The sequence below is a fragment of the Rhinolophus ferrumequinum genome, chromosome 23 (assembly GCF_004115265.2).
Source record: "Rhinolophus ferrumequinum isolate MPI-CBG mRhiFer1 chromosome 23, mRhiFer1_v1.p, whole genome shotgun sequence".
Classification (NCBI taxonomy): Eukaryota; Metazoa; Chordata; class Mammalia; order Chiroptera; family Rhinolophidae; genus Rhinolophus; species Rhinolophus ferrumequinum.
Window position 1 is genome coordinate 10994618 of NC_046306.1, and position 26182 is coordinate 11020799.

General features: G+C 39.2%; 1 protein-coding gene and 1 pseudogene across 4 annotated transcripts in view; one reads left to right on the forward strand and one right to left on the reverse strand.

Moving 5' to 3' along the window:
- NCOA3 (nuclear receptor coactivator 3) overlaps window positions 1–26182 on the reverse strand; it is a 93794-nt gene that overhangs the window by 4607 nt on the left and 63005 nt on the right. For 3 of the 4 annotated variants that reach the window (XM_033095462.1, XM_033095460.1, XM_033095461.1), the window contains 19 exons: window positions 21008–21112; window positions 19966–20138; window positions 19393–19493; window positions 17944–18118; window positions 16313–16501; window positions 16043–16144; window positions 12834–12974; window positions 12404–12551; window positions 11257–11645; window positions 9996–10864; window positions 8916–9051; window positions 7665–7859; window positions 6994–7266; window positions 6770–6896; window positions 5402–5573; window positions 4431–4724; window positions 2729–2833; window positions 1129–1387; window positions 150–324 (listed from right to left, as the gene is read on the reverse strand). In XM_033095462.1, the coding sequence (XP_032951353.1) occupies window positions 150–324; window positions 1129–1387; window positions 2729–2833; window positions 4431–4724; window positions 5402–5573; window positions 6770–6896; window positions 6994–7266; window positions 7665–7859; window positions 8916–9051; window positions 9996–10864; window positions 11257–11645; window positions 12404–12551; window positions 12834–12974; window positions 16043–16144; window positions 16313–16501; window positions 17944–18118; window positions 19393–19493; window positions 19966–20138; window positions 21008–21093 (4109 nt within the window). In that variant the 5' untranslated portion in view covers window positions 21094–21112. The remainder of the gene's footprint in view (window positions 1–149; window positions 325–1128; window positions 1388–2728; window positions 2834–4430; window positions 4725–5401; window positions 5574–6769; window positions 6897–6993; window positions 7267–7664; window positions 7860–8915; window positions 9052–9995; window positions 10865–11256; window positions 11646–12403; window positions 12552–12833; window positions 12975–16042; window positions 16145–16312; window positions 16502–17943; window positions 18119–19392; window positions 19494–19965; window positions 20139–21007; window positions 21113–26182) is intronic. The other variant, XM_033095463.1, reaches the window with a different exon arrangement.
- On the forward strand, window positions 16778–17147 carry LOC117016263 (40S ribosomal protein S25-like; annotated as a pseudogene).

Consider the following 26182-nt stretch of genomic DNA (forward strand, 5'->3'; position numbering starts at 1 on the left):
ATGGAGGAGCCAAATAACACATTTTCTAGTATGAGCCCAGGCGTTTGGATCTTTCCATCCAAACAGGCTTGACTGAAAAATGCAGAGATTCATTTCCTAAACTTTTGGCACCAGAATGTGAATGACTTCTAAAAGTCCCTGTTCTTTACCTGTTCCTGGCCAGGTTTCCTGACGGCCAGCCCTTCATTTCCGAGGACGGATACATAGGTGCGGTCTGAGGGTGCTGCATCATGGGACTCTGGGAGGGACCCATTCTTGAGGACATCATTGCATTGGGAGGACTAGACACTCGACCAAAGGCTGAATCTGGCTGTTGTCCCATCCCTTTAAAAAAAAGAAAAGAAAACAAGAAATTACAATACTCAAATGCTACCTCTTTAGAATACCAGCTTTCTAGAGTACCTTCCATGTTCTTTTTTAAAGGCACGGACTGAGGGTGCGAAGTATAACACACAGGCTGCTACAGGACGCTGCCTGCCAGTCGTCTTGCTTCTAACCAAGATGCCAATAGAGTAACAGGCGTACTACATACAGAAAAACACTAGACCACTTGAAGGGTAGTTACTTCAATGAGCTTCACAAAGAAGGGACTCCGTATCACGCTGCTTACGTCACTCCATCCCTCTTTAGAGGGTAGACAAGTTCTTGTCTCCACCTGGCAGGGGTGCATCCTAAAATGCAATCTCCCCAGTACATACCTCTGCCCCCAAGAGGAATATGCAGTATTGCAATTAATATGTCTCAATCACCAAGAAAAGGAACTCAAAAAATCCACACAACACGTGCCTCTCACTGTTGACCAAGCATTCAGGGACTGTCGAGTTCTACTACACTAAGACACACAGGGGGAGACATGGAAGGCTTCCTCCCAAACTAAGATGTGGGGAGGTGAAAAACCAAGATCTGAAAAAAACACTCACCTATGATAGACCATCTACCACCACTACAATGACCTGTGCACTGCAGGAGACATTTTTGTTCTATTATTTTTAACTAATTTTGTTTTTCTTGTGAAATAACAAGAGAGAGTGAATAGTGTTTTTATGTTTTTAATATGCAACAGATCTAGTGAATCTTACGTCTTTAGTGATATTATTTTGAGGCAGACATTTTCGCTGTGAGATTTACCATAATTTGGTGGATATGGAAACTGCTGCGGTGGAGCTGGTGGCATTGCAGGCCCTGCCAAAACCCCATCCATGCTGGGAGACGCGGTCACGTTAGGGGGTGGGCTGAAGGCCTGGGTTTGCTGCTGCTGCTGCTGCTGCTGCTGCTGCTGCTGCTGCTGCTGCTGCTGCATCATCATCGCCACTCTCTGCTGTCGGAAGTGATGACTGAGCAGCTCTCGGCTGCGCTGGGCAACCATCTGGGCATTAAGAAAACCCTGCTGGTACCCAAGAAAGAATGCAATTACACACATACAGCAGGAAGCAGCCAATTTCTTGCATAGAGTACCCCCACAATACATCAGGTATCAGAGAGAAAACATACCCAATGCCTTTCTTTGTAATTACAAAAAAAAAAAAAAAAAGTACATTTCTCATTATGGTAAAGGCTTTCCGTCTACTGGAGGGGGGTGGACGGTAGAGATTTGCAGAATAGAGACCTAAAAATTATTTGGGACCAAGAAACAAAAGCAGACAGTTGTTAAGCTTTAAATAGTTACAAAACATTCCTCAAAGCAAGACACCATTTATTCAGGGGTAGAATTTGAGGACGAACTTTTCAGAAACTATGAAATAAAACTACAAGATGAAAAAGGGCAGGATTGAGGGTGTATGGGGGGGTAAGCTTGAAACAAGACGAGAAGCAAAAAAAAAAAAAAAAAAAAAAAAAAAGGATGGGGTTATACTCAGAAAGCAGAAATCTACCCCAGAAGGTCTCATAGTCTCTTTAGACCTTCTGAAAGGAGAGGCAGAGGGTAAGGAGAAGCTCTTTGGAGATTAAGAAGGTGACACAACCAAAATACTGTACACGGAAGCTGATTTGTGCTCTACCAGCTGAGAGAGATCATCTCCAAAAACAGCCAACTTTTATTATCTTTCCAGAAGGCATTCTAGCTTAGCTTATTACTGATTATCAAGAAAACGTATCCATCAGTACCTCCAGTGGGCCTAAGACCGTGAAAACTGGGCATTCCACAGTTGTTTTTTAACAGTAATTATGAATGCTATTTCAGACCACAGTACGGGATTTTCGTGTTACCTGCCTCGTGCACATTAAGAAAATACCTTAGTAAGTCTCCAACTTGGACTGGAGATAGAACTTTAACATCATCCTCCCACTATGGGAAACAGGTCACCTCAGAGGTTATTATTGAGAGTAGGATTATGTTTTAGTTATTTTCTTCTTTATAGTTCTAATAATTTCAAATTTTACCCACTGAGCCTGTGGTTTCAGAATCCAGGAACACAGAAAAGTTTACAGATTTATTACCTTAAATACCTAAAAATTAAGTAATTGCTGTTTTCACAACACACCTATTGATCACAGAGGAAATTAATTTTAAAAACATGAATCAGTGGTGTTGATAATAGACCTCTCCTCCTCTGATTCTTCCTAGTCACCAACGAAAGAAGAATGACAGAGGAAAAGTGTGATGGGACCGTGGGATGGTAGTTACTTGATCTGTTTAACAGACATTTACTGAGAGCCAACCACGGGCCTGACAGGGCCCTGTGCTGGGCTCAGGAGACACCGTGAACATGGAGAAACGTGTTCTTCTCACCTGGGAGTTTACCTGGGGCGGCATCATGGGCCTCATCACTGCAGCTCCACCAGCAGTGGGGTTTTCCATTTTCATTTCAAGTGCCTGCCGGCTCTGATTCAAAAACTGAGGAGAGACAGGTTGGTTAGGATACAAATGGAACGTGTTAAGGAGCCCAAAATAGCTTTCCAAATCCTTAGCACCACCCTGCTGAAGTCATGCCGGTATCTCCAATCCCATTAACCTGGTGAAGTCACATCTCAGGTGAACCAGTAGCCTTTCACACTTCAAAAAGGTTCATGCTGCAAAGTTCCTGGCTAGCAAGCATATAAATCTTTACTATTTGGCATCAGGAGAAAAAGGGAAAGTGTGATTTTGCAGCTTAAAGAGCATCTTCAACAGGAACGCAAAGGATTTGGAAAGTCAGACTTTCTCTGGGATTATTTAGGCCATTGGGGAAATAGTAACACTAAATAAACTACCTCTTCTGTTACCGTTTCCTAGGTAAATTTTATTGGGAAGAAATAGTAAGAAGTAAAATGATACCATGAGCACATTAATACAGCTTTCCCAAGTACCTAAACTGACTTCCAGGAATATTCATGTATGAGAAGCATCTCTGGCTCATTGGATACTAAACTCTCACTCATCTGCTTATATGGCTCAGTTCTGCCACGTTTAGAACTCAGCACACCCAAGATGCAAACAATATAAATAAGTTTTAAAAGATTTGTTGGGGATTAATGAGACAATAAAGAAAAAATGTCTTATCTTGGCATATTAAGAGAGTTTAAGGGCCGGCCTGGTGGCTCAAGCGTTTGGAGCTCCATGCTCCTAATTCCGAAGGCTGCCGGTTCGATTCCCACATGGGCCAGTGGGTTCTCAACTACAAGTATGCCAGTTCAACTCCTCGAGTCCCCTAAGGGATGGTGGGCTCCGCCCCTGCAACTAAGATTGAACACGGCACCTTGAGCTGAGCCGCCTCCCGGATGGCTCAGTTGGTTGGAGCATGTCCTCTCAACCACAAGGTTGCCGGTTCGACTCCCACCAAGGGATGGTGGGCTACACCCCCTGCAACTAGCAACGGCAACCTGACCTGGAGCTGAGCTGCGCCCTCCACAACTAAGACCAAAAGGACAACAACTTGAAGCTGAATGACACCCTCCACAACTAAGATTGAAAGGACAACAATTTGACTTGGAAAAAAGTCCTGGAAGTACACACTGTTCCCGAATAAAGTCCTGTTCCCCTTCCCCAATAAAACCTTAAAAAAAAAAGAAAAAGAAAGACTTTAAGTTTAAAAAAAAATTCTAGAAAGCAGAGATTCCATAAAAAGAATGCGGAAATCAGTAAGATTTAAGTACTTGGTTATTACTCTTAAGAACTTCTTAAAAAATAGAAATTATCTACCTCTAGGATTACAAAGTCATCAAGAAATACGTTTCTTCCCCAAGAGCTACGCTCTGACATTTCTTACTTTTTAAGAAATGGAATATTCTTATAGAAAGGTATCCAATTCTAGCACATAACCCTCTAATAAGAAACCTTCTGTACAGATAAAATGTTACACAGAAATGAAAACAAAAGGAATTTTTTTTTTACTTGACAAGGGATGGAGAGCCAGTGGCAAGAGCTCTGAAGAACACAGTCTGAAAACAGTTAAAGAGGAGGCCAAAGGTAAAGCCACTTCCGGCCAAGGCAGAGCTTGTGACTGGTTGGTTACCTGCTGGCCCTGCAGCCTCTGCTGAAGCTGCATTCTAAGTTGCTTGGGGGTGTTTGTCCGAGGTCTCATGATGTTGGCCCTCGGGTGCATTCCCTGGAGAGGAAAATTGCCTTGCTGGTTCATCTGACTCATCATCGAGTTAAAAGATGGTGACTGTCCCTGAAGATTAAAGCCGCCTTGCATCGGAGGCCCCTGTGCTGGGTACGTCTGCCCGTACAACGCTGCCTTCTGATCCATCATTACTGCTGCTTCTTGGCCTTGGAAAACATCCTGTTTGGGCTCCAAAGCTTGTCCCTTAAACAGCAAACACATAAATAAACAACGAAGTGCTTCAATGAAATCAAATGCTCTAAAGAAGGTGAACAATAAAGTTAATAGATGTGAACAATGATGCTGCAGAATTCCAAAAGCAAAATCAAGTTTACTATCTGAAGTCCTATGAGAACACAGACCATGCCCCATCTTTTCACGGCTGTGTCCTGGTGCCCAGCACAAGGTCTCACGCAGACAGAAATATTTTCTGAGCCAAGTATCTACAATGTATTAAGTACCTACATAAATACTACCGTGTTTCCCCGGAAATACGACCTAGCTGGACCATCAGCTCTAAGGCGTCTTTTGGAGCAAAAATTAATAGAAGACCTGGTATTATATTATATTATATTATTTTAAAATAAGACCGGGTCTTCTATTAATTTTTGCTCCAAAAGACGCCTTAGAGCTGATGGTCCAGCTAGGTTGTATTTCCGGGGAAACACGGTAAAATTTGGTTACCTAAAATTTGACAGCTTTATAAAATAGTAGGCTACTGGAAGTAATATCAATTATAAAGTGTATGTTCTCAATTTAATGCCGGTACCCACAAATGTAGTGATGGAACCCAAGTAACAGGAAAGATATACAGGCATGCTCGTACACAGCCTCAGAGAGGAGCACACACACACTTCTATTTCCGTGTTAATGCTACCTACTTGATTTACAAGTTCAGGGATGCCCAGAGCTCTGTCAATTTCTTCTAAGCCTGTGGCATCTGTGTTGCTCAAGAGAGTGTGCAGCTGGTCCAACAATGCTCTTTCATCATTCTGTCCTTCTAAGTTAGAAGGTGGCCCAAGGAGATCGTCCAGGGAATTCCGAAGAAGTGGCCTAAAGAGAGACTTGCAATCAATTTCAATGGTGCTTTTCCTCTTCAAATTTTAAAAAAAAAATCATAACTATGCACAATATTCTTAATATGCAATAATAACTCAAATACTACAAGTATAAATAATAAATGAACTGAGTAGCAGAGATTAGTCAATGGCATCAATTTAAATCTAAGGCCTAGATTTTAAACCCACTGGGCCGTCTTCAACCACCATACCCAGAGCACACCTCCCCATCCCACCACCAAACTGTAACTGCTAGGCTCCCAGGCATTTGGGGGATAGCAGAGGTTAGGGATAGGGGCAGTGGGGGGTGCAGTTTTCAAGACCCCACAAGAAGAGAGGTGGTAGCAGTCGTGATACTTCTAAGTTGGGACATCAACAAAAGAATAGGGAAAAAGAATAGAAATGTTGAACTATCAATGAACTGAGGCTGGTAACCTGCCAAAAGAACTTTTTGTTACACTTGGCTCACAGCAGCCTCATGTACTGAGGGAGTGGAGCTCACACCCCACACAGCCACAGCTGGGTGCCGCATGGAGCTAGACAGTTCTCCTGACTCAGAGAAATGCTGTGATGAAACTATGTTCTCTGCTGGGTAGAGAAGCAATCAAGTTAATCAACTAACGTGGTTACATCACTGTCTGCTCAGCAGATCAATTCACTGTTCTTTGCTTAACTCATCGCAGAATTCAAATTATTAATAGAATTGACATTGACCAGTAGCCTCTGTCATGCAAATGAGTTACTGACCAAACCAGAGTTCACTGTCACTATCACCCCTGAAATGTTTTAAATAATTTTAGGAAAGAACTATTCAATCCTTAAAAATTGACTTTTCATTTACCTTGAATGCCATTTACCTTGTCAAACTGGTGCAAACTTACGCCCTCCTCATGGAGGAGGATTATAACCTGAGGAGACAACTCCCACCTCACAGAAAGGCCCTCAGGTCTGACACTCCATAGTCCTGAGAGCTGAACAATATAGCTCCGTCTCCCGTGAATGCCACTGCTTGCTGCCTCAGCGTCCTTCTATACACCATTATCCAAGAAACGCCCAGACCTAATTAGGTACAGGCAACCCAGTACCTAATTGCAGAGTTTCTCTCATTCTCTTTCAGGTCTGTTCCCATGCTCTGATCCTTTCTAGATAATCAATGCTAACATTTTCTAGAGTTACATAATAAAGCCCCACCTATTTTGAGTCCCATGAGGACCTTGCTCCATGGACAACATGCCATCTGGCCAGGAACCTGGTTGGTTAGACGGTGCTGCCTGGCCATAAGGACTGACCCCCATTCCCATGGGCATTTCACCGGGCCCTGGAGGAACAAAAAGAAGAGATAAATTTTCAAATAATTAGTAGCAAAAATTACCCTACAACACCTAATTTTCTTTTGTTATGAAGGGGATGCTTACGCATTTGAAGCATCTGCTGCTGCTGCTGCTGTTGCTGCTGCTGCTGCTGCTGCTGTAACATTGGTCTCGCACTTGGGATGCTATTGGACCGAAGAGACAAGGTGGGCATCGAGCCTCCCATTGTAGGTCTGGGTAAAGAAGCATTATAATCTGCCCCTGGTCTTCCCATGGAGTTTGAACTCAAAGGTTCCATTCTGCTGGCCTTTGCGTTTGGTAAGCCCCAGTCTCCGGAGGGAGGAGTCTGATTCGCAGCCACATTTCTATTTGGTCCACCTGTAACAGGTAGAAATGAGTAGGTCTTTTCCACATTATGATGAAATCCTTCTTGTAGCATATAAGTACAGTCATTATTACACAACATCAGCTGGGAGGAAAAAAGTGCTTTGTCATCCTAAGAATAGGGCTAGCCAACTATTAAGACATTTTTGATGGGCCACTATTGCCACATATTCATTACAGGTTACAGAGTGTCTTAGGCCAAAAGCCTCCATAAGAGTTTAAAGAACCAAGACACAGAATAAATGAAGGAAATACTCATGAAAGAAACATTATGCTACTTATACTGAAAAACCTATTACTTAATTCCAGTTATTTAAATTGTTTTAAGTATGACAAATTTGCTTTTCCCAAAAGAAAAATGTAATCATGAATACTAATTAGAAATAACATACCCATATTTGAGCCGTAATTTTCCTGACTATCCATCATTCTTGGATTCCCAGCCAACATAGGCTGCTTTGGTAACATGGGGAAAGCACTGATATTCTTTACTGGAGGACTTGAGCCAACGGAAACGGGGCTATCTAGAGACACTGCTCGGCTGTACGCAGGACGAATGGACTGCACAGACTGTGGACTCCTCAAACCTGTTGAAAACATAGAAGCACAGCACACATAAATATCTTTTGATGATCTAACACATAAATAATCAAGAAGACATCAATACCAACACCATGCCACCCACCCAAGAATGTCTTTCTTACTAAAACAAATACTGTCTTCCTTTATAACATAATCACTAAGGGCGTGCGTATACACACACACAGCCTCAGATTCCAAACAAAGTAAAAACAAGAGTCTCAGTGTTGGCTGAAGTACTGGGGACTGATGGTACCCTGGTGTGGTCCTTCCTATTCTGCTACACTGAATCCTGACAATGTTACTGATGTGTTAAACTCCTGGAGGGTCTTCCATATGTATACTTGTTAAGTGGCTTCTCTGTTTAAAACTGCACAATTAAATGTAGCCAGACAAGTTGCCTTCCAATCAAACAAGCAATGAAACTTAAATTTCCTCCTAACCTTTTTTTTTTTTTTTTTGGCTTTTTCCAATCTATTTCATTGATCTCACTATCCGTGTCAGTTTAGGAAACAGCGCCACTGAAAATAACCACCATTCAGATAACTGTGAATTATTCTTTTTCAGCTGATACAGATAACATATCCTAATTAAATTAATGAATGAGGAAACACGTGGCTACAGGAGAGCACCATCAAACACCAAAGAAGAAAAGTCTCATTAACTAAATGACAAGATTCCATTAAGCGTCAAAGGACAGGTTTTAAGCTACAGTTTTGGTTGCTTTTTAATCCAGTTCTCTGTACCTAAGAAAAATACGTGCCCTAAGTACCTACTACTCATCTGGAGCACCAAAAACAAAACAAAACAAAAAAAAGAACCTTTTCCTAAAAGTGCCATGATTACTGGCATCATATGTTAGAAATGAGAAATTTTAAAAAACAGGAAAATGACCAGCAAGTTTCTTTTAAACATATACATTATAAGTTAGTCTAAGAAACAGAGGCAGAGTATGCGTTTTGAAGTTGTATATACTAGTTGAGTACTAATCTTAGTGTAAGAGTATATACAGTGTGCAGAAAAGTTTAACAGGTGGCAAGAATAAAAACCTAGTTCTTTCTTACCCAGAGAATTAGTTCCTTGAAACATCTGTTGCTTGGTCCCCAGATTACTACCATTTGTGGAGATGGTATTATTGTAGAAGTCAGAACTAGTCAGATCACCAAGAATAGCATCTAGATTATCCAAATCTCCAGATCCCTGAAAATAAAAAAATTTTAAATTAACCTGTGTACATTAATAGATACATAGGTATAAATATATTCATTGGAAGAAAATAGGTGAAATGAGAACAAGTGAAACATACTAGTTACCTGAAATGGTAATGCCCAACTTAAAGGCAGGCTTATTATGACCTCCCACCCATGACCTTCTCCCTTGAAAGAACAGTTTAAACTACTAAAGATAAATCCCTGGGTTTGGAGGTGCTTTCAAAGGGACTTTTTAAAAAAAATTTACACATGATGTTTATTTCTCAAACCGTAGGATATTTTCCAGCTAACATTAGTCAGGATCATTAGCTAACAGAGATGTATGAATTTACACACACCTTCTGAAAACAAGTATGATAATAAAATAATAAAAACAATAAGCTGTTGTTCAACACAATATTCACAGGCATGCTTTCAAAGGGGCTTTTGGTCAATAAATCTGGAGAACACTAGCTTAAAGTTAAACAGATATCCTAACAGTAGAACTTCTCCAAGACTTTAATTTTCCCAGGCACATATTACCCTCTCCCAGGATAGTGTTTCTCAAGCAGATTATGGGAAATGCTTATATAGAATGTGATCGTGTTATGTGAAATGTGATTTTAGGTAAAAATCAAAATTCTTTGCTTAATAGAAAAGTTTTTTTCTTCTGGTTTCTTTCTACCATACCCTTAGTGACCCAATTTGCACATTCCAACAATAAATACCTCCATGAAGACGTTCAAATCGGCTACTAACGAGTTAGACACATCTATCTGATATGTCTAAATTGTATCATAACACACGTCACTGATGCTCAAAAGAATTACAAAGAAATGATCTCAAGACTAACTTGCATAAATAAACCTAAAATAGAAGAATCTGCGTATAACACATTGTCTTTCTAACAGAAATGCAGTGAAGAAACACAGTGACATACAGAAAACAAGTTACCTCTTCATTTGCTTCTGTCTTAATTTTTGCATCTTTCTCATGACTCGAGCTGGGAATGGCGGAGCTGCTGCACTGACTCATTTTAGGGTCCACTCCCTCCACCTTAGGCTGCAGTTCTTTAGCGAGTGTGTCACTAGGATCATCCCTGTCCAGCAGGTATCTAAGCAGTGCATTGTTCTCCTTCTTCTTTGGACTCAGCTGCTCCTGCTTGACACTCCCTTCCACACAAGACGTGGCACTGCTGGTGTCTTTCCCGGTCGCTTCTGCGGTGATCTTGGCCACCTCGGCGGGTGAGTTCCCATTCTGCAGCAACTTGTGCAAAATCCGGTGCTTCTCTTGCAGCAGCGACCCATGCATATTGGACGTGGAGGACACACCTCCAGATGTTGACGAGGACACCCCGGAGGGGCTGGTGACACTGATGGAAGAGTCTTTACAACTTGAATCCAGGGGGGAGTTTGTCAACGACGAATGACCCCGGTCATCAGAAGAACAGGTAAGCAACTGCAGTAATTTTTTATGACCTTTGCTTTCCAGAGGACCCCTCTGATTCTCCGACCCTTCGACACTGCTCTCCTTACTGTCTTTGTCATTGAGGTGATCCCTGCTGCTTGACTGACACATTGAACTCTCCACTGGATTCTGGTCACAGTACAAGCCTAAGGGACTCTTGGAATCCTGACTGTTCATTTTATTTGGTTGGGTTATATTTATATTGGGAGAGTTATCCAATTTGGGGCCTGGTGAAGACAAAGTAGATAAAAGAGATGTCCCCACGCCCTCACTGATAGCTTGAAGGGCACTAAGAGAGCTGCTAGAAAAGCTGTGGCTCCCAGTATTACCAGACGGTCCCATGGGAGAGTGCACACCTGTATTTGGAAAAAAATGAGGAAAAGAATTAGACTCCCAGATGCTACCGTGTTTCCCCAAAATAAGACCTAGCCAGACCATCAGCTCTAATGCATCTTTTGGAGCAAAAATTAATATAAGACCTAGTATCATATCATATCATATCATATCATATATCACACCCGGTCTTATTGTAAAATAAGACCAGGTCTTATATTAAATTTTGCTCCAAAAGACGCATTGAGCTGATGGTCCGGCTAGGTCTTATTTTCAGGGAAACACAATATAACAAAACAGCACTTAACTCTTCAGTTCCTATTATGAATGCATTAACTTCACATGAATTACTGTGGTGTGGGAAGAAAAGAATTACAGAAAAAGAAAAAATAAAGGGAAATGCCAACACGAATACCTGCAACAGGAGAAAACTGATGTGAGGCCATCTTTGGACTGCCGCGATTTCGAGGAGAAATCATGATATTCTGCTGGCTGGAGCCAAGACCAGGACTGCCATGTGGGGGGCTACTCATGTTGAGACCGTAGTTGTTCTGGTAGGAAGATGGAGACTGCATGGCGGGCCCGGGGTTCACAGGAGCCATGTTACCGGCAGCCCCATACCTAGCTGCACTCATCGGCCCTGTGGTGTTGGGGTCAGCCAAGCCATAGGTCCTGCTGCTCAGCATCGGTAAGCCTTGGTTTGGCGACATGTTCATGCCGCCTGCTGCACTATTACATCCAGCCGCCGGAGGTCGAATGCCTTGTGCAACAGGATTCGGGTTTGGTCTATACCCATTCTGTTCCCTACAGAGAAAGAAAACATCAAACTTTTACTAAAAAACTACAGGCATGCATTAAAGCCCTGAATCAGATGTTTTTTAAAAGGATGAAGTAAGTGCCCAGGAACTAACTTCTCAGGCACCATTCCAAGGCCCACTGACAATCCCAATCTAGATATTGATCAGTTACTAACCTAATAATATACTTTTTAATAAGCCACCAAAGCTAAACGAGTGACACCACCACAGCACTGTGACGGGCCAACAGCTATGTTAACTGGAACCTCAGCAAGGCTTTGCTGAAGTGGCCATGTATCTATGGGTTAACCTGCAGGTGCCTGCAAACTGCTCAGAATAATTAATGAGTCAACATTCCACTCCTTCATTGTTCACTTACTGTTAGCCAGGGCAATAGTAACTATCCTTTATTGTTAAAGTCTACTTTCAAATTTCAAGTTCAATCCCTAAAAGCAACGTACTATACCACTAGAAATGAAAGTAAAAGAGGTAGTGTGATTTTATGTGCGCTTTTATCCACTAGCCTTCCCATCTCCCAGGTTTCCTAGGAAATAATTATTTAATGAACAAATACTTATTTTCACGTAAAAATATAATATAACCTTAAAGAAAACATATCATAATCCAGGAATCTAAATTCACTTCAGCAAAAGCAAATCACTGCTATTTTTCTTGTTACATTTTTCTCCCTTTTGAAATTAGTAATAAAGCATCTTGAGAACACTGCTGCATTTAATATGAGAATACAGAGTAATTCAACATTACCTCTGAAGAAAGTGGGTTGAGACAAAGCCATGACGGTCATTTGTTACAGGATTTCGGAAGAGTTTGCTTTTTGTTTGTGCAGTCACTATAGTTCCATCAGCCAAAGAGAATCGATACACTGGAGTTTCTGAATGGCCATGGATGTAAGCTGTTGGGGAAAATATCCCATTACTAGTAACTACAATTCGCAAACAGATACATATGGAGGAAAAGAGGAAAGAAATGTACTTTAAATGCAAGATTTTCAAAATCCAGTGAAAGGAAGACCTGCACCAAAATTATGAATAGGCTAAACTAACAGTGCTCAAGAGTCATTTTCCTTCCCCACACACACACAAAACAACAACTACAGTCATGTTTATATTTACTGCTTTATACCATGCCAAAACAACGAAAAACAGTATCACGAATCAACCTCAAAATTCTTTACCTTCTTGATAGTGACGTTTCTGAGTCCATGACTGCCCATCATTGAGGCTGAAAAATCTCTGGATACACCTTCGGATTGTATCTTCAAAGCCGGGCCTCATAGAGGATCTCAGTGAATTTGTATCGATATTGACAAGTTTTCCTATTAAACAGAAAATAAGGATTTAAATCCAACCTACGAGTATTTACTGGTTGCATACTGGATGGCTTAGCACTGAAGAATAAAATAAAGACACTAAATCTTTGCTCAACTTTTTCTGATCTAAATTTCTACTATATTCAGAGCTTTTCTTTTTAAAGGCACAGTCCTATAGGAAACTCTTACATTAAATGTTTTGCTATGCAGACAGTAAAAGTGTATCATACCCCTCCTTTTACTTTCTAAACATACAGAAAGTAACACGTCCAGATAACTTCCGGTTCATTTTCATTTAAAGGAAAAAAAAAATAACACCTACCAGTGAAATTGTTCACATCTGAAGATATGCTGTCCCTGCAACTATGAAGCAAGAGAAAATACCTGCCTAAACAGCTAGCAGGTACGATTCATGCCACCTGAGAGGCGACTGCCTTTTTGGACACTTAAAATCTGAACTAGGAGGGTTAACCAAATACTCATGTCCACAAATCTGGAAATTTCTGACAACTTCTGCTTAACAAAAAATACACTACAGAGACAAAATATATACAACTCAAAAACTCTATGAAATTAAAGGTTTCATGGAGATGATCCTTTAAAATTGGCTAGGCCTTTGTACTTTCTGAGCAGTACCAGGGAAGTTGCAAGAACACACATCTTACAGAGAGTGGCAAAAGTGGGGAAGCCAAGAAGAAAGTGACTGATCCATTTTCAAAGAAAGATTAGCACGATGTGAAAGCACCAGCTATGTTCAATATGAGAAATACTGGGAAAACAAGAATCACAAGGAGTCCAGGAACCAAAATTGCCTCTGATGGCTCGAGAGCTGTGCTACTGAAGTGAGCCTTGCTGACCTGCAGAATGGTGAAATTGCATTTGGAAAATTCAAAGTAATTACTGATGATGTCAAGGGAAAAAACTGTGCGATAACATCTGAGCAAACTATGCTCCAAGGTCAATAAATGTCAGACTACGATTGAAGCTCATGTCCATGTCAAGATTTACCAATGGTTGTTTTTGTCTGTTCCGCACAGATTTTACTAAAAAAAAAAAAATGTAATACTCAGATCCAGACGACCTCTTATTCTCAGCACCAACAGGTACACCAAATCCAGAAGATGACTGAAATCGTGACATGAGAGGTATAGACAAGTAACTTGAAATAAGTGGTCAATAGTGTGATTCCAGACAGATTGGGAAAGATATAGAAAAGGTTTGCCAATCTGTTTATCCTCTCCATGATGTGTTTGTAAGAACACATCCATTTTTACTAAAATTCTCCATTTTTACTAAAATGGAGAAAATCAAGGCTGGATTGGGAAAACTCATGGAGCTTCGTGGTGAAAGACAGTACTGGAAACGCTAAAAAGGTACTAGGGTAGGATAAGCTGATGGATATGAGCCACTAGTCCAAGAACCTGTTTAAAATTCAGATCTTTAATGGTGACAAATGAAAATCTTATTAATGGGAAAAAATGACTAGGGAGAAGAGACTAATGCATTCCAGAAAAAAGTAAACACTTATGTGCCAAGAATAACCTGTCCTCAACCACCTCCGCTGAGCTTAGCTCTGAAAGCCTCATGACAATCACAAAAGAGATGCTCAAAAAAACTTGTTAAATGAAACACATCAGGGACGGAGATTAAAATCTCATCAGAGGTCAAAAAAAGTATTGTGTTGAGTGCAACAAACCTCCTATGAAGAATGGATCGCAACTGGAAGATACCAACTCTACCTAAAGTAAGATGGCTCTCAGGTGTTAATCAAACAAAAGTATTTCACTTTTCTTGCTTGTTAATTTCTAACTTTTATAATAAATATGTATTGCTTTTGTACTAAAGGAAAGTATTGATGAGATAACTTTTAAAGGTTCTACTTGCTGAAATGCTTAGGTAAAGATATTTTATTTAGTCTTTTCAGTAACAAAATGTCAATAATGTTATTTAGGGAGAAAATTTAGACTGCCAAATCATAACAGATACAGAAAACAAACCACAGTAAAAAGGATAATATAACACATAAAAATTCTTGTCACAAGGTTTGATTATCTCAAGGTAAGTAAACAGAAAATTTTCCAATATAAAGTAATATTCATCAGTGTAAACAGATTGACAATTCAGAATACAAATAAATTTACTGCTTTTCTTTTTCATCTGTGAAAATTAATCTCAAGCAGCCTCCAGACAAGTGTATGACCTTTATTTTTGCATAAAATGCAAAAATAGCTTATTTTTTACAGTAAAATATTATGCATGTGTGTATATAATACATATATGTGTGTGTACATGCATACATACATACATATAATAGCTATAGTTATGTTATGTGTTTATTTAAATATACTCCATTTTATCAGATTACTTATTGAGGGTCCACATGGTAGTCACAAAGCAAATGGTACAGGCTCTGACATCAGGCAGATACAACTGCAAATTCTCGTTATTAGCTATGATCTTGGACAAATAACCATCTCTGTCACCAGGCCTGTTTCCTGATCTCTGAAATGGAGCATGTGTGACAAACCTTGGCATCACCAGGTAGGATTAGATAATCACAACAGTGACCATGAAAGTGAGTACCGGTAACACTGCCGATATTTAATACCATCGTTGTGCCTTATCAACTGCACTGCCTTTAATTCTTTACTCCCAGGGTCAAAAGCGCAGCCCAAGATTAAAGCTCACGTTGATGTCAAGAATTACTGATAATTCGCATTAAAATCACCCGTATCTTTAAAACTTTATCTCTCTATGAAAAATGAGTTTGAAGATAGAGAAATGAAATATTAACCTCTCATTCGAAATGATATTTGGAGAGAAAACCAGGTACCTCTACATTTATTTTTAAATTTATTTGGGGGATTTTAAGCGTCAAATATACCCAACTCAAATACCAAGGGTTTTAGTAAATCTCTCCTGGGTTGTGTAAGAAATACAGGAAATGATCCATGCAAAGCATTCATTACAGTGGGTGCAGACACTTAAATGATAGTGCAGGCTGTGAAAAGTTAACTTTTCTAAAAATTTTCAAAATGTACAAAATGTACATACATGACACACAAAGTTTTTACCTGAAAGGTCATGTCTAGTAATAAAGCTCTCCGGGTTTGATGGAAACGCTCTTTCCCCTGTAGTCATGCGGCGTGCCACACAGATCATACAGGATTGCAAATCTACAATAAAAATTTAACCCGGTAAGAAATATATACAATCTTTAAATATGTTCAACAGGCGAGTACGGGCATGAAATTCAGTAAGAAGAATTATAACGATGGAAATGAAAAAAACTACAAGTTTGATTATTTGTTTGCTGAACATCACAAGCATGTGATTGCTCTTACCTTCCCCTTCCTCCATCATAGCTCGTGGCTGAGACAGGGCAAAGCACTGCATGGTTTCGTATCTCTGGCGCATTTCAGGACTGGTGTTTATGTCTTCCAGAATATCATGTGGCGTTTTCATCAACATACGGCAATTAAATGTATGGCTTTTTTGTCTCTGGGTCTCATTTGTCCAGGCAACTCCATTAACTTTGGAAAACAAATTGAAAGGAGTTTTGGAAAGCTGACAATTCAGTCTATAATCATCATCAAGAATTCAAGCTGTATTTTCTCCTCACACACGTTCTTCCATAGTTAACGTCTACACTAACATTTCAAGGTGACAATACAATAGAGTTCCCCCTTGTCCAGTTTCAGTTACTCGTGGTCAACCATGGTCCGAAACTATTAAATGGAAAATTCCGGCTCTTTTGTCCGACATCTTAGCGAGGCTGCATTTGTAGCTGCTGCTATCCTAGCTTCGCTATGCCACCCAAAGATGACAAGAAGAAGAAAGATGCTGGAAAGTCGGCCAAGAAAGACAAAGACCCAGTGAACAAATCTGGAGGCCAGGCCAAAGAGAAGTGGTCCAAAGGCAAAGTTTGGGACAAGTTCAATAACCTACTCTTGTGTGACAAAGCGACATGTGACAAACTGTGTAAGGAAGTTCCCAACTATAAGGTTATAACCCCAGCTGTTGTTTCTGAGAGACTGAAGACCTGCGGTCCTCGGCCAGCTCACTTCAGGAGCTCCTTAGTAAAGGGTTTATTAAATTAGTTTCAAAGCACTGAGCTCAAGTAATTTACACCAGAAACACCAAGGTTGGGATTGCCCAGCTGCTGGTAAAGATGCATGAACAACACTTCCCATCAACTGCACATTCTGAAAAATAAAACTTTATGAAACAAAAAAAGGAAGGGAGGAAGGGAGGAAGGGAGGAAGGGAGGAAGGAAGGGAGGAAGGAAGGGAGGAAAGAAGGGAGGAAGGGAGGGAGGAAGGAAGGGAGGAAGATCCAGAAATAAACAATTCATAAGTTTTAAATTGTGTGCCGTCCCACTCCATACCGCCTGGGACATGAATTACCCCTCTGTCCAGCATATCCACGCTGTGTACACTGCCCACCTGTGAGTCACTTAGTGCCTGTTTCAGTTATCACATCGAGTGTCTCACTACTGCAGTCTTTGCGTTCGAGTGACCTTTATTTTACTTAATAATAGCCCCAAAGTGCAAGAGTAGTGATGCTGGCAATTTGGATATGCCAGGGAGAAGCTATAAAATGCTTCCTTTAAGTGCAAAGGCTATGTATGTATGTACGTATGTGTAGGAAAAAATATAGTATATATAGGGTTTGGTACTAGCCGCGGTTTCAGGCATCCACTGTGGGGCTTGGAACATATCCCCCGTGGATAAGGGAGACTACTATATATAAAATATTGGAATAATTTCAATTTAAACAGAATTCTCACTGTATATTTCGGCCACGTGAAATGTATACCATATTCTAAATTCACCAAGGTCACATTTGAAAATTCTGCCACTGGCCTTTCTACACAAATTTAATCACTTGGTTCCTAAAAGGTACAATTTTCTAAGAAATAGTCAAGAAAACATTTTTTTTCAACTTATTTAGAAAATACACATTAAAAGCCTACCTGTAGATTTTGGTAAGTTTTTAAGAAAATCCTTTCTGTCTTCTTCATGCAAGATATTGTAGACACTTGTGTTAACCAGGTCCTCTTGCTTATATTGCAGGTATTGTGTGACATTTTCGGACACAAATACAATGTTTCCATCACGATTCACCACAAACAGGAAACCATCCAATGCCTAAAGTGGGATGTGTTAATATTGGGTATTATGGACTGAACTATATTTATACCCCGACCAAAATTCAAGTTGAAGCCCTAACCCTCAGTGTGACTATATTTGGAAACAGGATTTTCAGGAGGTAATTAAGGTTAAATGAAGCCACAGGGATAGGACTCTACCAGGACTTCAATATGACTGGCGTCCTTATAAGAGGAGAGAGACCCCAGGGATGCACATGCACAGGGAAAAGGCCATGTGAGGACACAGTGAAAAGGCAGCCACGTACAAGCCAAGGAGAGAGGTCTCAGAACAAATCAAGCCTGCCGACAACTTGATCTTGGACTTCCAGCCTCCAGAACTGTAAGAAATCAATTTCTGCTATTTAAGCCACCCAGTCTGTGATATTTCTTATAGTAGCCTTAGCAGATTAAGACACCGGCCTTAGCACTAAGCAAATTTGAAAAAACTACTGTTGATTCAGCAATCACTGCAGACAACTGTCAGCCACCATTTATATTAACATTAGCACCATTACTACAAGTTTTTATAAAAAATAAAGACAACTTGAAGAAAAGACAAACACGGTCAACATAAACTCTGAATGTATGTCTAATCTAATTTTTGAAGAGTTACATCTTCAAAGCTTTTAAAAATAAGAAAATCATCCTTAGCACTTCCCATTTTTCCGAGTCAAACTACAGGAATTACACTTCTCCTCAGTGAGAATTTACAAAGAGGAGCTGAACTGACCAACTAAAAAGGAGCTGGAGCAAACTAGCTGAAACCAAAAAAGTTGACAAGTGAACTTTATAAAAGGCTCAGACCCTGACTTCAAGTAAGAGAAACATTTTGTAAGTGCTATAGGTTAATCATATCTATTTAAGACAACTACTTACAAAATAATGCATTTTTTAAGTCTTAAAAATCCCTCAAGAATAAAAAACTATAGTATGCCATATGATCGATCAAACAAAAATGCACAAAAAAGTCTGAGCTAAAATATGCCCAAATATTACCTTTGTGCAAGTATGGGTTATCTTTCCTCTCTTGCTTCTTTATATATTTTTGTTTGCTTTCTCAGTTTGCAACTACATTTTGCGGGACAGCCCCACTTCCTGTACACGGTCCCTGAGTTATATATATTGTAAATATAAGAGCATTTTACCATCACATGCGGAATACTGAGTTCTGTCTTATAAAAAGAAACGTGGCTCTTGCTCTCATTACCTATCCAAAACAACAATTTTTAAAAATCAACACAGCTCACTGGATAACTGGAACCATGTACTTGCCTGAAGTAAAAGTGGTCCTAAGGAGTCTTTGTCAATAACGCCCTGTCCTGTAGAAGACACATCAGCTTTCTGAACATCATCATCACTGGAAATAGCTTTTCCTAAAAAGACAGAAAGCAGCACTACAGATAGCACACATATGAGTAACTGATTAAATCCACCTTCAGAGAGTCCCCAGGACAGACACAGAGACACGCATGCACACACGCGTGCATATGCACGTACACTTTTCCTAGTAAGAAAATGACACTACCATTTTTAGACGTTAAAATGAAATCTCAGTTACCCAGGAGGGCAGAAGGTACCCTCAACTTTCTTTCACTACTAAATGTCCTACTATCCCATGGCTTCCTGGAAGGGAACTAACACGTGACAGGGTAACACTGGCTTTTTTCCCAAATCTCTGTTAACAATCTCCGAAAGAGCAAAGTGGGTCAACTCATTGGTCCATTCCCAGAGGTAACCTCAGTTAGCAGCAGTCCCCACCTAAGCAACAAGGTAACAAAACGGCAAATGTAAACAGTTAACAAGTTCCTTCTAAACAACTTGAGTGTTTTTCTTACTTTGTATTACCTTGCTCTTTTATTTGACGAATCTGTCTTACTGTTTCCTTTAAAATTGCACATTTATCTGGTTTGACATTGAAATTGTCAATATCACTAAGGTTAGCAGATATCAGTTCAGCCAATTCTTCAATATATTTACTCTCCTGCTCCCGTCTCCACTTTTCTCCACTGCAGGTAAGACTAAGAAGAGGAGGGAGGAGAAAAAGCCATGAATAAACCGATCAGGAAAGAGCCATGAGCAGAATCAGTCCCTACACAACATCATTATGTTCATATGTAAACAAACTAAATTCAGCCAATAGAAACTATCAGAACTTTGTTTTGGAAAAGTAGTAGAATACAGCAGAAATTCATGCAAATCTAAATTCAAGTCCACCTTTTTGTTAGTGGGCAGTTGGTCTCAGTGTCATCCTCTGGAAATTGGGGATAAATATAGTCTTTACCTTATATGGACAGTAAAACAACAAATAATAAAAAACAGTGGTAGTTATTATATTTATTAAGGATGAGGTTTTACAAATTGTTTTTATTTTGCAACCATCATATTAAAATTCAAATGATACTGACCTTGGCAAATATTAAAAAGGCTGTACAGAGTATTACTGCATAAAATACAGTATTTTATTTCTATTTTTTGAACGTCTAACTTCAGTCAGGAAAAGAATGATGAAACCTCACAAATGCCAGAAATCAACTTATAACATGTTCTTAAGGATCTTAAGATTCTTATTTATAACAACTTTGGTTATCTATTCCTAATTCCTCCCTCTTCTGTTGAAATGCTTACAGTACCACAAACTGTTAGTATAAAATTCTCGCTTCTATCTGAATCCACGATAAAGCTTCTATCACATCACAAGGATGTCCATTTCATCACTGTACCACTCTACTTACTATAAAGCAAAATAATAGTATTTAAGCAAAGGTAAAACCCAAAAAAATCTAACCAGAGAATGTAAATAACAGAAAGTTGAAATGTTTTCTTTAAACCAAAAACTACAGGCACAGGAAGGAGATCTTGATGAAGCCACAGGAAATAAACTGCCTACCCTTGTCCCGGCGTATCACACGGCAATTTGCGTTTTCGTGAATCTGGGAGCAGTGGATCCAAGGAGTTTTCTCCTAATCCGCTCATCGTGAATATACATCAGCAACTAAGAAGGAATAATAATCAGATAAAAACATTATAAAATACCCGTGACTCTATAAAGGTGCTATATGCCTGAATGACTGAATCTTGTAATTCAGTACTACTTTCCCTAAATGGTTAGCTAATTCTCAGTATTCTGTATCATACACGAGTATTCTTAAGACAACTTCAAAGTCCATATTCCAGTTTAAATATGCAGAATATCCAACCCCAAGGCAGAAGTGTTTCTCAAGTCCTACGAAAAATGTGTACATTAATACCTCACAAAGAATTAGGCATCTTCTTCATATTTAACAAAAAAAGAGACTTCCAACTCTTCCACTGATAAAATGTTAAATTTTATTTATACCCAAGTAAGCACAAGAGCTTATCTCATCATTTGGTAAGAAGTGTTCAAACGATAAAAGTCTAAATTATTTCAGGCCATTTTCAAGGTAATACATTTTTTCCATTAGATCATTTCATTAATATTTATCATCCAATATGTTTTTCATTTGTTACTTCAAAATAAACCTAAACTGTGTAAATAACATGTGAACTCCACTACATTCTGCTTAGAAAATAAATGTACAACAATAAAATTCCAGACGGAAGGGCGGATTTTGACAAGATCCACAAAGCAACAATTATTTTAATATTAACTGATGGAAACAATATGCTTTGGTTAAAGTTTCATTGATAAAGAAAATTAATGTAGGGTACTTCTTGCTGAAAAAAAAGAGCAGATTTTAACACTCGGTAGCTCATAATCTTAAGACATCTACTAAAGCCTTCAACTTACTAAGAATTTTGTTTACCCTCAACTCTTGCTTAGGAAGGCAATCATTGTTCTAAGGAATTCCAAGTCAACCAAGAAGTTCAAACGTTTCAAACTGTTTTTTCTTAACATGTTAAAATGTATCTTGTATTCCCCATCTATTTTATATAAAATATATATTAAACAACAAAAATTCCACTAGGTGGCACAATGCTACCAGGTAGGGACATTAAATAAAAATGCACAATTTCACACAAGATGCTAATCAAATTTAAAATATGTAGCTCTAAAAAAATCAAACTCACATGATCATTAATCAGTTCTACATTATGACACTGTCTTTACAGATGCTCTAGGTATGAAATAAATACCAACAAAATTCATTCTACCTGTAATTTTGGTAGTAAAATAAAGGCCGAAAAGCTGTTTTGAAGACTTGGTGGGGGGTTATTTTCTCACAATATAAGTTAAAATAAAGGAGAGAAAAGAACTTAAAATAACTTTGATTAACAATGGCTCAATGTTATGATTTTAAAGCATACTCAGAATACAATCCAACCACAGAAGCCTTTTCAAGCCCCTGATACCACAGTACAGAAAAGGACTAAAATGGACTTTTCATGGAATCAGACTACAAAGGCCCAAAATATATTCAATCTTTCAATATAAACTCAATTGTGTAGACCCTTGAGCCATTTTTACAATTATTCTCCTTGTCTAAAATGTTTCTACTGAAGAGTTCTACGCTATACTACTTCAACATATTAATATGACGCTGTATACTTTAAGCTTCCATTGTCCCTCGGTATCCACAGGGGGCTGGTTCCAGGACCCCTGTCAGACACCCAAATCCATGGAGGCTCAAGTCCCTTACATAAAACAGTACAGAACAATGCCTACCACCTGTCTGCCACGGACCCCTCACCACGGAGAGAAAATACTGTTGGATGCAAAACCCATGGATATGGAGGGTCAACCATACAGTTAAGCAAGAGAGTGAGTCTATTTCAAATACAGAATATTCAAATACAAATTACTTCAAATACAGACTAGTAGCAATTTAGAATTACTTCCAGTGCTATCAAAAATCTAATGTAAGAAGTAGATCCATGATAAACCAGATTTAAAATGAGCAAGAATCTTAGAGCAACCAAACAGAATTTCTCCTGTGAAAACTATAGGCCTCTCCATACATCACAATCATGGTACATGTTTAATCTTAGACAAACAGAATACAACGAAATGCTAGAAAACGAACATTCCTAACTTGAATCAAGGCTCAAAAGCAGCAAAGAATTACATTTGCCAGTTCCAAGGGCATGAGCATGTCACGTGTGGCTTAGCAGCACTGACTAGCTTTCCTTAGGGTCATCTGCAGTTAAGACAGGAGGGTAAAACCTTGATTGTGCACAACCAACTAGCCAGATGAACAAGGATACAGGAAGTACTTACTCCCTGTTCTAAAGGAAGAGATATCAATCAACAATGCTAGTGTCACTAGGCGAGCAAGAAGTTATTTGGTGGGGGCCTAAGAAAAACCATGCCATGACAAAATGGGGAGACAGGTTACCCAGTAAATCTTAATTGGCATAGAGACCGATTAAAATATTTCACTTTTCCTAGATTAGTAAGGGAGAGAGAAGGGGATAACTTTTGTGGCAGTACCATGCTGGGCATAGTGCATATTGTATGCAATTTCCTACAGCAACTCTCCAAGGTATGTATTATTATTCCCATTCTGGAGATAAGGAAATAGCTATATAACTTTCCACTAGATAACATAGAGATACTAGATGGCAGAGCTGGAACTACAATGTTTCCAAACTTTATAACCAACAACAAAAAAAATGTATCAACTGTTCCTGGGGTATTTTATCCCCCCACACACACACTCCAAAAAAATAACCATTTATACTGATGAATCACCCCATCTCCAACAAGTTAGCCAGAAAAATCTCTCAGCTCTTCCATAAGAACACTGAGAAGCTGTTACACCCAGGGTTAGGGGCGTTCAGGATTAGGGACGGGGAAGGGCTTGCTCAAGTTCAACAGGTACTAAATGCTGCCAGTGCTCTCAAGCCCCTAAAAACTAATCGTTACAAGTCACCAGATAAACTGCCCTCTGAAGTGGTCTAATATTAAACATGACCCTTATTTCCACTTGAGATGAACAGTCAGTAGCTCACACAGCAAAAAAAAAAAAAAAAAAAAAAAAAACAACTTGAGATCAGAAAAGCACAAACCATATACCCTAAAATAGTGTGTCAAGTATTTTTATTCTTGTGTTTTGTAAGATTAAACGTTGGGGCCAAGAAGTCTTTGACTATCCCACCAGTAATTTAGTTTATCTGTCAAGCTTGTTTGCCCAACATATACAGGTATGATTAATATGCTAAATAGGGGGGTGTTTCTGGGTGTTTCCTGAGAATCAGAGTAACTTAAGGAAAATTTATAAACAACTGTGGATTTGAATTGATTTACTGAAAACTGCTTGAAGCACTAGAACCTTCAGAGACTGCTCAAGTCAATTAAAAGAAAAAATGCTCTTGGGGAAAAAAAAATCATGAGACATTCATACATAAAGAACTACCCAAAACTTCCAAACTGACATTCTTACTCCAGACACATTTGTATATAGTCACCACTATTAGTCTAAAGGCTTAATCTTACACGATTATATTTTCTAAAATAGCAAAGGTTTTATTTCAATCGATTGTGCAGCTCTGAGAGATCCAGAACCATGGAGGGAAGAACTGAACAAAATATATATAACCTGCGTATTTTTAGCGGCAAAAGAAGAAACAAGTCCATAAACAAGGAACCGCTATGAAAGCTTCCTCATCACCCAAATGACTCTTCCAGAGAATATATTCTACCTTCACGTTTTAATTCAGCCCTGGTAAAGAGAAGAGCTTGAAAGAGAGTAGGAGGAAGCAAAAGAGGGGAACACAGTTTCAAATAAAAACTAACTGGCAATATCCTTCTGTTTTTGTTGTTGATAACCCGTTATGTTTAGTAGGATACAGTGTAAACTACCTAATGCAATCCATATGTCAATTTAATTCCCTTTCAGCTCAAACATTTGCATGCCCAGAACTATTTTAGGTAGAGGAAGCAGAGATGAATGACACCACACACGGCTAGAACTGTCAGGCTAGCAGAAAAGGAAACCATATGAACAATTATAATAGCATACTTTGTACTGTAACACAGTGTCAAGGGAACACATCTGATAGGAACCCTACCAGCCCACAGGTGATTTTTTTTTTAAAGAGAAAAAGTGTATAAATGGCGTCTACAATAAACTACCTTAGTGCAGATTTTTCTCAGGAAATGGTATAATCTCAAGTCTTGGTTATTATTTTCCTCTGTCTTTAGTTTATAATGCCACAAATTTGGAAAGGGGCTACCAGACAGCAACAAAGTAAAACATTCTATTTTTAATATGTAAGTTGAGATGAAAAGCATCCTAATGTAAATTAACAACCCATTTATCTACAAGGTTTCATTCTCTCTTCTTCCTTCGTATGGCTGGCTTTTCATTCTCAATCAACAGTCTGACCCCAAAAGCCCTTCACGTTTACACTCCAGTTTAAACCTGATGAAGTTGAACTCAAACACAAACTCCCCAGAGGCTCTGGTACCAGAACTGGGCATACCAATTAGCCACGGCAGGTGTTGGCTGCAACTGGAAGCTTATAGCCAAGAGACTTCTCAACCTCTACATAAGAACAGAGGTGAAGTTCACAAATATATGCTGTGCAGAGGAAGTCCAGCAAGCCAATTCCATGTAAATCATACTATCCTCTCCTGACAGCATACTAACTAGTCAGGTAAGTCTTTAGTTGTTTTAATGATTACACTGCCTCCTACGATTTAATACACTGAATCCATGTCATACATAGGAACAGACCTAAACTTGAGCTTCATAAACCTGATTGCGCCTTCATTCTACACAACATAATACCTGTCATACATCTTCCTCAACCACCACCACCATTAGCAGCCACCCAAATGACCTATGCTGAGAGATTTTGACAAAGGATGATCACTGAAATATTTTTTTTGTTTTTAACCTTAAGTCATTAATTTTAAATTTCCTCTTCATCCCTCTTCTATCCAGAATACTCCTGACTCATCCTTTAAGATCAAGCTCAACTGTCACCTCTGGTAAAACCATTCCCAACTCTCCCAATTCGAAAAATTCTTCCCTTCTTTATCCTCTTCAGTTTTCACACTTGATTACATTTTACAACACAATACTCTACTCTTGTTCACTTTTCTGTCTCCATTTTCTACATGTAAGCTTGAAACCAT